This window comes from Cibotium barometz, chromosome 57, assembly GCF_041138505.1.
Source record: "Cibotium barometz isolate CiBa-2024 chromosome 57, ASM4113850v1, whole genome shotgun sequence".
In the NCBI taxonomy this organism is placed as follows: Eukaryota; Viridiplantae; Streptophyta; class Polypodiopsida; order Cyatheales; family Cibotiaceae; genus Cibotium; species Cibotium barometz.
The window spans coordinates 26862121-26872690 of record NC_141102.1 but is presented as its reverse complement, the minus strand read 5'-3'; the positions used below and the strand labels follow the sequence as shown (position 1 = coordinate 26872690).

The 10570-nt window shown below is 38.0% G+C and overlaps 1 protein-coding gene across 1 annotated transcript; it reads right to left on the bottom strand.

Annotated features, from left to right (window-relative positions):
- Nucleotides 1-6318: 6318 nt before the first annotated feature.
- Nucleotides 6319-9479, bottom strand: LOC147606607 (uncharacterized). Its single transcript, XM_086792239.1, has 6 exons — nt 9393-9479; nt 8674-8834; nt 8272-8382; nt 8031-8179; nt 7708-7799; nt 6319-7602 (listed from the first exon to the last, which is right to left on the bottom strand). Exons 1-6 carry the CDS (start codon nt 9477-9479, stop codon nt 6319-6321), a joined length of 1884 nt encoding a protein of 627 aa, XP_086648365.1.
- Between the last annotated feature and the right edge of the window lie 1091 nt (nt 9480-10570).

Below are 10570 nucleotides of genomic sequence, written 5' to 3'. Positions count from 1 at the left end.
ACAATACAGAATATTGGTAGACACCAAGACAAGATCAAATAGATGGAGAGAGAGAGATTTTATTATATTGCAAGAGAGGTTACAACGAAAAAAGTACTTCTATAAAGAAGCTCGACCACCCGACCACCCCCGAGCGTTTGTATGCATAGGTTGCCTTGATCACACTCACACTCGGAATATGTAATAGACCCTTGTAGGCCATAATAAACTTTTTTGTATCATCATGTAGATAAAGTTTAAAAGTGATTTTTAGGTGATTCTGGATGTTTGTGTAAAGTCTCATATGGGCATGTTCTGACAGTGACTCATCCCACCACAAGTGCATACATTGGGATTGATTTTTGAGCATGTTATGGATTGAATTAGAAAAAGTTTTGTATGTATGAAATGTAGGCCTTATCACATAGAACAACTTTGCCAGAGTGAAGGTTTCATACTTTAGTCGTTTTCAATCTTGTTTGATGCCTTAGATTAGAGAAAAAGTAAGAAAATAGCTGTTTTTCATTCTCTCTCTAGAAAATTCAATATTAAAGTCTGTTTTTTTGAGAGTTCAGAGGCAAGTCTGGAGAGAGAGTGTCTCACGACGCTTGTAGAGCTTGCCAAGGAGAACAAAACACTATCTCATGATGAATTAGTGCGTATGGCACAGAGAGAGAGAGAGAGAGAGAGAGAGAGAGAGAGAGAGGTAAACAACAAGGTAGGTCCAGAGAGGAGATGGAAAGAGACAGAGTGGGTAAGCAAAAGAGAGAGAGAGAGAGAGAGAGAGAGAGAGAGAGAGAGAGAGAGAGAGAGAGAGAGACATGGGAGAGGTGGCAAAATGAGTGCACCACGAGCTACTTGTAATTGTTTTTTATTTTTAGGCTTCTCAAATATACAAAATGTGGGAGAAAATGAGAAAAAATGACTTTTCAAAATGTCTTAAACTGAGTTGAAAAGCCATGTCTAGGACATAGGTTTCGAGTCCACCTTACCATGCATCCACTCTTCGTTAGCTAGCTACATTACCTAGCTTTAACTAGGTGGATGGGAGTAAACTACTTGACTACCATAGCATAGCTATCTGTGTGCACTACCTACATTAACTAGCTACATGCATTAAATACAATAACGAACTAGCTGCATTCATTAACTAGTTAGCTGCATCAACTAGTTACCTCCATGAGCTAGCTACAACAAGTAGCTAGTATAACGAGTGTGTGCTAGCTACAACTAGATAGTTTCCTCTATGAAGTAGCTACATTTGTGAGCTAGCGACAATAACTAGTTGGTATAACCACCTATTTGCTAACATTAGGGCCAAAAACGGCTAGAAAAGGGCTGTTTGTTAATCTAAGGATTAAGAAACTGTCCAATTGTGAATTGACACGTATACAAAAGTATGGCATTCTTGTCTCCTCTAAATGTCTTCTTAACGGTTCTATTTTAGTGGCGAACGGCTAAAACGGCTTAATTTAGACGTTTACGATGGCTAACATTAAAGTTTAGGTCCAAAATAGTGACATCTTGTTCCATTTTATATTTCAAAAAATCAAGAAAGAAGATACGAAATCTTCTCTTTTTAGGCTCTGAAAACAACGCTATTAATGATAAATCACCAAATTTTTTCAAACGTCTACTTTCCACCTTCCCTCCATTTTGGTATGGCTCATTCCCTTTTCCACCTTCCCTCCATTTTGGCATATGGCTTATTCTCCTTTCTTTGCATTTTCAAAAGACTCACTATTTTTCTCTCATCTGTGAGCTTCTATAGCGTCCTCATGTCGTCCTTCTCATAATATAACTTCTTGTGATTTTCATAACACCAGAGAGGATGGTGTTTGGAAACCCATGTCTTTTCATGTGTGAATGATTGGGTAACAATGCTTCCCTCTTACAAAGGTGTCCACAGGGTGAAAAGAACCAAGCGAAATGAAGTGAAATCCCATTGGAAAGGTCGTGTTCTTGCCTTCAAAGTGACCGACAATGGCTGGCTTGCAAAAGTTCAACATGTCTACATGGCCAAAGACATGGTGTTGAACTTGGATGAACATCCAATTCTCCATTTTTACTGTAATTTAACAAAACTTTATCTATTTGATACAACACAATATTTCTCCTTTTGATATATTTGTTGTTTGTTTAATTTCAGTTATCTTTCCATCAACAGCTGTGGAGTGGCAGCTTGTTGAGAGCTTAAGTGGCACATTCAAAGCAATTCACAAGGGGATTGCAGATGTAATGTACATACAGACAAACCACCTTCATTTTACAAATCAGGGATATATTTGTGTATTTTGCAGAATACAGGGTTCCATCAAGAGAAGGTGTTCATGGAGAATTATATGACATACCTATTCCCACATTAATGTCACTGGAATGGGAAGTTCTTGATCCAAATACCATAACAAGCTTCAAATCCAAAATCAAAGATGATATTCTTAAAGCTATGTCTCCTGGAAGGATTTCAAGAAGGATAAAAATTCAATGGTTCTTGCCTATACATGTCTTTGTGGCATGTTTCAATACAATGGAATTGGAGAGGACAAGAACAATGTGGCTTAATAGAAGACTATCTACGACTGATGTGGACACTATACTTGGAGAAGGATGGAGTACCAAGGAAACTTTTCATATTGGCAACAATATCAGTTGTAGAGTAAGCCCAAATTCTATGTCTATCTCATACCAACTATGTCGTCAATCCCTAGTTTTGGGCTATGACTATAGGAGATGGAAAAGCAAGCTTGGTAGTTGGGTCCCTTTGAATTCTGAAGAGAATTGTCCAGAGTTTGAATTTAACATCATAGTCCATCCATTCATAGATCCTAGGAACCTCATAGTAACATCAAACTGGAGACTACAACATGTAAGAGAGTCGCTTGAGTTTTTGGACGAAACATCACCTGAATATAGATTCAAAGTAGATGATATTGTTGTCAGTACAAGGATGGAGAGTGTAACCTCATGCATCACATGTCTCCCCCCAAAAAAAGTTGTATTTGAGCCATTTGCAAGGGCAAATTTGTAAAGCTGAAAAGGATTTCTCCAATAATGTAATCAATATATTCTGCTAAATTTCGTCTTGACTTCTTCACAAAAATGGTCAACATATTGTTCGCAACACAAAACAAGGTTTAACAGTTGAATATCAAATTATTGATACTGAATTTAAGTACAGAATATAGTCCCAAAAAGGGTGTGTTCATATGGATAAAATGAACAAAACAAAAGCCAATTTGTGGAATCACTCAACAAAATCAACTTTTCTTTTGGCATGGGATGACCCTGGTTCTTTAGAGAATCTTTCTCTCTTCTGTTTACTTCGATCAAATTTGGCTGATTGAGATTCAAGTTCCAGAGTTTTGAGCTGTTGAGGTATTATAAAGGAAGACTTTGTAGTGGATTCCTCAACTGGTGGTAAGTTGGGCTCTTCTCTGAGATCTTTAGGTGTTGGCGAGGGAGATTTGGCAGTGGGGTCTGGTTTTGGAGAAGGTTCTTTGGAGGTTGGCTTTGGAGACTTGGCAGTCTTCTTGGGGAACATGAAAAAGAAATTGAATGGAGAGCCAACATTTGCCCTCTTACTTTCTTTGTTGGATGAACGACGCTTCTGAATTTTAAATTTCATTGGTGAGTGAAACGAAAGACCTTTAGTAGCACTCTTCTCTTTGACAGGGGTCTTCTCTTTGCTTGGGGTTTTCTCTTTGACAGGGGTCTTCTCTTTGATAGGAATCTTCTCTTGAGCTGGTGAAGAGCTCTTGTCTTTGGCAGGAGGGCTAGGGGTCTTCTCTTTGATAGGAGTCTTCTCTTGAGCTGGTGAAGAGCTCTTCTCTTTGGCAGGAGGGCTAGGGGTCTTCTCTTTAGCAGGAGGGCTAGGGGTCTTCTCTTTAGTAGGAGGGCTAGGGCTCTTCTCTGTAGCCTGAGGGCTCTTTCCTTTAGAATGGGTCTTCTCTTTAGTAGTGCTCTTTTTCCCCTTGGAAGATCTGCTCTTAGTAGGGCTTTTCTTTCTTTTCTTCTTCTCTTTGGCAGAGGTCTTTTTCTTTTTGGATGAGCCATCCTTGACATGGCTTTCCTTCTCCTCCTTTTTTCTTTTCTTTGAAGTTATACCCTTGGCTCCTTTATTAGGTGGAAAGGGGGAATCAAGATCAACTGGATTGATAGATCTGTCCAAAACCATAGACACTGCCTTCTCCCTTACCCAACTTACCCAAGAATCTGGATATTCATGCAACTAAGGCAAAAGAAAATAAGAAAATTTCTTAATATGACAAAGTCACTAAATGTATTGACCCAATCAATCAATGCTATTATTACATGAACTTACAGTAAGTGTTATCATTCTAAATCTTGACTCAAGATATCTCCAAGCATTAGCAAGCACCATCCATCCACAAGATGTTGAGTCTTTCTGCAAAATAACTTCCTGATTGTAGTACTTAAAATCTTCAAGTTTGTAGTCTTCATAGGTGGAACCTAGAAAACTCAAGATAAGTTTGGCACAGCACTGCAAGCATAAAATATTGAGGTCAGTTTATGAAGCATAGCATAATAGCATATGTATTTGTGAAACCATTTAGTCAGAGAAAACATTGAACATACACTATAATCATCATGAGCCACTGCTTAATGAATCTACCCTTAAAGAAATAATCTTCTATGCTAACTTATGTTTAGCCCAAAAAAATAATATTTCAGGCATCAATAACAGACCACAAAAAAATGAGTCCAGAGAGAACCATCATGGAGTGCTGGAAAATCAATGCATTTTTTATCCATATGTATTAGGGGAAATTTGGACTCAAATTGGGCCCTTTAAGGATTGCTAACATTTTCTCTCTACAAAAATGGGCTCATGTGAAATGTTTATCACAACTTAAAAATGAGCGGAGGTTGGACATTTGGAATACTCTTCAAGACCTTTCCAATGATATATAGAATGATGGGCAAGTTTGCATATTCAAGAGGTTCCCCAATTTGGTGATGATGACATGGCATGTAACATGCCACATCGCTACTAATACAAATATAGGTGATGTGAACCAAGATTGTCACTTTGCTAGAGTGCTAGAGCATGGATTGTATCTCATTTTGCTATGCAAATGTATAATTCTTTACAAAATAAAAAACAGACACCACCACTTCCTCTCAAGGAATGTAAGAAAGCACTATTTAAATTGATCCACCTACCATTTAATAATGAAGTTGTGTCAAATAAACTTCTGAAGTTCAATATTGAACACAGAAATTAAAGAGGTATTCTATTCAATACTAGGTTGGACTTGCTACTACTAGTGGCTAGGTACTAGCAACTAGCTTCTAATGGCTAGGTACTAAAAACTAGTTTTTTAGTAAACTGTTATTATAGGCCAATGAAGTACTCTAATTAGCTAGTCTTAACACTTAACACCTTGTATTATAGGCTAGAAAATACCTCACTAGCTAGCTTCCAGGATGTTTCTAGCTCATAACAAAGACCTCAAACCTTATAGGTCAATTAGCAATAACTAGATAGTAACTAGCTAGCTCCTAGCAGCTAAGTGGCTAGCTACTATCGTGTCAAACTGGGACATGTAAATTAGCCATATTCATATAATCTACAAACTAGCTATGCAACCAAATTAGTTATGTGCTAGTTATATAGTACACAAGTCAAGACACCTAAATTTTACCTAGGGTTATTGCTGGTGATAGTCCAATATATCTACTAGATGGTCGTGATGTGGGCTTACTAACTACACTCCTATTTTGGTTGTGCAGACCTGGTGAAAATTACAACTTTGTGTGTTATACACTACTTGTATTCTACCACCTTGCTGCTTAATGTTTTCGCATGTCCTATTGGGTCCCACATGTCCAAAATATTTGTGGCTCACATGTATAAACATTGTGTATACTCATCTGAGTATCAAAACCCATGTCAATGTGATCTATAACATCCAAAACATCGAAAATAGAGCTGCTATAAACTGTAGCCCCCATGCCTCTACTGCGGGTGCGTCAATAAAGCGAGCCCAGAGCAGCGAGCCGAGAGCCAAAAAATCACACAGAATACAAAAATAAGAGCAAAAATCACACAGAATACAAAAATAGATTATCCCCTTCAAGCGAGCAGATTTGTGCTTGTGCTGCTCTCTAAAACATTGACATAACACTGAACTTAATTATTAAATGACTGAAAACATTGACATAACACTGAACTTAATTATTAAATGATTGAAAACATTGACATAACACTGAACTTAATTAAATCAATCAATATAAGTGTGTTATTTATATAGCGCACAGAGTACAAAAAGTTTAATTGATATTCTCAAAATATTCTCAAAACATTATAAGTATATCCTATAATTGTTGTGGGTGGCTCCTCTGAGATCTTGTGAGCATCTCTTTCAAAATATAATTAGGAATCTTTGGCTGATGGATATGCATATTATTGTTCACATCCTGTCCAAGAATCATCAGGAAAACAAAGTAGATATGTTTGCAGGCAAGATATGGTTTTCTTTTGACCAACCTATCATTGAATTCTGCACACGAACATATTGGGTGGTTCTGAATGGTTACTTCAATGGGTAGGGCTTCTTTGTTCTGGATTTCCCTCACTTTAAATATTTCCTTCTGCCCTTCCATTTGAACATGTCCTCCCATAATTTCTACATTCATATCTAACGCAGCATTGATCTGTGCATATGCAGCTTTAGATATACCTTTTCGATAGGGGTATTTTTGCTTATCTTCCTCAAGAATTTTTTGCTTGTTTTGTTCACTCTCTTGAAGCAAACTATTTGGAATCTGTACACCAATCTCAAATCCAGCTTTTACTAAATCATGAGCTTCCCTGACTTTCAAGTGTGTACCTGTTGCTATTGGCCAAACATTAGGAACACTTGCAGGTGGATGTAAGATTGTCTTTGTAGGCTTCCAAGTGTGTCGAACATCATTATTACAGAAATAGCAGTACTTTTCTTTCCTCCAAGAAGATAATTGACAATCACTCCAAAAGCATGGTGCCACTTCTCCGCCTTGTAGCTTTCTGCTACATTTTTTTCCTCCTACCCAATGGTTACATTCTACTCTATTGAAGATCGGAATCCTGCGCAATGCCCACTTTGTCTGATGAATATCTTGCTCTAATGATTGAAGTGCTACGTCACCTTCTTCTGGATTTATTGATGCTTGCCCTTTTTCATGCTTATCCACTGTCACATAAACAAACTCTGGTCGGTGGCTAGAGCTCCCTACATTCCCCTCATGGACCTCATGAAGTGGACGTTTAGCTCGAATAGTCTTTTTCTCACCCTTGAAATTTATCCTGTTTGTAAACATTGGAGTTCCCATCACTGCATCATCAATTGCCCTTGAAGTAGCAGCTGGAGAAGGGCTTGAAGTTTGTCTGGAAAGAGCTCTCTCAATTAATATCTCTAGGTCAGGCCCTCCACCTATATATTTTCCTTCCATAAAAGCCATTTGACGAGCACACTGGAAGTAAGCATTGATGAGATCTAAAACACATGCATCGTACAAACTAATTTTATGTTTGTATCCTTCTCCTGCTAGCCAACTAGCATGCTTGGCTTCAGAGAGGTTCGTCCGTGGTACCAGAGCATTTACAATAGGCTCACCATCCTGTTCATTGAAAACCAATTGCACAAAGATAAACCCAAACCAGTAGGTTTTTTAATTACTGCTATTGAATTAAGTTCATAGAAAAAAAAAACATACATAACATACCTTAATAATAAAATGACCCCAACGACTTGCTCTATAGTGCCACCAACTAAGCCAACTATCTAGCTTGGGAATGTTTCTGTCTGCTGCCTTTCCTGTTGCCCACCATGCACGTATCTTACGGAATAGCACTAAAGCATCCTCTTTGGTTGGTGCAGTCCTCCACCTCTCACACATTTCATTGTGTTTTTCCATATGTTGAGCATATATATACTTTTGTGTATGCACTCGAAGATTGTCCTTCCAATGAAAAAGGCAAGATCTCTCCTTTCCTACCATCTCATCTCCATTGTTATATACTGACCTAATAGCATTCCAATTTGCACCTGCTTCGTCGGCCATGAAGCCAAAAAAGTTTGCTGATTTCCCAGTATGGTCGATCATAACTGCATTCAAATTTTCCCAAAACATTATCTGTGCTGTCTCATCCTCCTCTCTAAACTCACAAGTTGCAATTGTGAGTAGCTCTCCAATCCTGCAAGAAGAGTATTTGGACGATTATTGTATTGTAACAACTCAGTCGAACAGTCATTTCATTTTGAAAAGAGAATAAAAATTAAAACATACGTGTGATCATACACATGTGCACCCATTGTGTGCCAATCATTCTCCACTCGGTGTACATGATCAAAACAAACCCATGAATGTCGTAGGTCTCGATCCCCCGCAGCATCCATTCTATTGACAATATCAACGCCAGAGCCAGGGCCAGTTGTGGGACATCTTGAAAAGATAGCACCTCTCATCACTTTTGGTTGCTTGCAAGGGAAACCTTGATCCGTGGAAGAACTGAAAGTGGCATTTTCTTTTTAACTCTAGGATAGCCTCAAATCCATCACCTAGTGCTCGACTTGTCTTTCGACTTTGCATTACCATCTGCTTCACCCTACATTTACCAAGTTGGTTAAGAAATTACACACACACATATATATATATATATATATATATATTCAATAGAGAAGAACTCACTTTTTGAGATTTATTAAAGATATTAGCTCTTGAGACATCTCCTGGAGTTCCCTCTCTGACATAAACTCTCCAATCACTTTATCATCGTCAGTGAAAGCCTTCAAAACGAACTCCCTGGCAACAATCATTTGTACCTTTTGTGGACCCGCATTATGGTCCATCTGAACAACACGAGCTACTAAGGCTTTAATGTTTCGCATAGATGCTCGACACATGCCTCTAGCAATTGTGTGTGTATGTTTCCCATAGTGAAGGAACAATCTACTATGGGAGTGATCTTTAGGCATAAAATAGTAGGCAGACACTGAACATGTTTTTATGCACATTGGAACATGCTTACAAAAGAAACACTCTAAGTTTCCATAACTTCCCAAAGCCAAACATCCTTCATTTGGGGATTTCAATAATTGGCCATTCCAATGGAGCCTATTCGGTGATTTGTTTGGAAATCGATAAGTGCATCTTTCATTCATACACTGGAAGGTACCCCCACAAAAACTCTTTCTCAAAATAAAAGATTTATTAGTTCTTGTTTGTGTCTGGGGTTTTGTCCATGCATTTCCTTCATATTTGTGCTCCATACCCTCCATGCCCTTCCCATCTAAAAGCTCATAAATGCAATTTTCTTCGTACTTCTTAGGGAGCTCCTTGACTTTTCCTTTGAATGTGCATTCATTTATAATATTATGGAATATGTCATTGGGCGGCAAAGTACAAACAATTTGGAAGGCAGATACTGCAGTGTCAAATGCAGGATCACCTTCCTCAATGTCAATTAAATTATCTGCATGCACCACCTTTTCCATGTCCTCTTCATCCAAGTCACTAGGAAAAAAATCAACAATCCAAAGTCAACAATTGAAACAAGAAAGATAACCTCACTATATTTTACCATGTTTCAAAAGTTGAAATCACTCACATAGGTGAGGTCTTGCTGCCAGATCCAGAAGGAATATCCCCAGGGGTAGGGAGTGGTGTTGATGTAATGGCTACTTTTGCAACATAAAATGATGACAGGGTATTATCTAAGATATAATACCCATGTTCACCAATCCCATGGTACAAGGGAATTGTCCCTATGCTCTCAAAACCATCATCAGTTTGCAATAGACCTTCAATAAAAATTTCATGTTCTGCACCTAGTTTTTCTTTCATTAATTCGGCTGATAATAAACATTTCCCATGTGAAAATGACAGTCTAAAAAGAGGGCCTCCAACTTTGTGTAGAAAAATCTGAACATCTGACTCAGAATCCCTACATTTCAGGAATACATTCCAAAAGAAAGTATAATGTGAGCACACATATCCAAAACAAAGTAATACTATATACATTACACGTGAGAAAAAGAAAGTATAATATTCAAAACAAAGTAATACTATATACATTACACGTGAGAAAAAGGCATAGGCTTCCTTTGGAATGAAAGTCTAATGAAAGGACAAGCTATTTTTTAGTATATTTACTCCTAAAACAGACTATTTCTAGATGTTGCAATCAATCAACTCGTGGTAAAACTCCTTCTTCTCTTTATATGTTATTTCTCATGCACTGTTTTGCCATTGCTTCTTATTAGGTTGCCATTGCTTCTTATTAGTTCACCCTCAAGCTGCTCTCAGACCACCCTCCTCTTAAGATACAATGGAGCTGCTCTGTCTTTCTATTTATATATTACTATCTCTAGTTTTCTCAACATTTTCAGAGGGTGATACCTCTGAAGAAGAAAATAGTGAAATTAGTGAAAATAGTGAAATGGCTCCAGAGGAGCCAGATACCCCACCCGCTGAATGGTATGAGAGCTGCCATGATGGAATCGCAGATAGCAATTCCACCACAGAATATTCTCGGGTGGACTGGTACAATTTTCCTTTCGAGGAAGAAGAAGAGGAAGAGGAAATA

Coding starts and splice junctions, on each gene's coding strand:
- LOC147606607 (XM_086792239.1), bottom strand. CDS start 9,479: ATGGAAAAGGTGGTGCATGCAGATAATTTAATTGACATTGAGGAAGGT. Junction 8,180..8,271: donor GCACATGTGTATGATCACAC/GTATGTTTTAAT, acceptor CTCTTCTTGCAG/GATTGGAGAGCTACTCACAA. Junction 7,800..8,030: donor CTTCATGGCCGACGAAGCAG/GTGCAAATTGGA, acceptor GGTGGGCAACAG/GAAAGGCAGCAGACAGAAAC.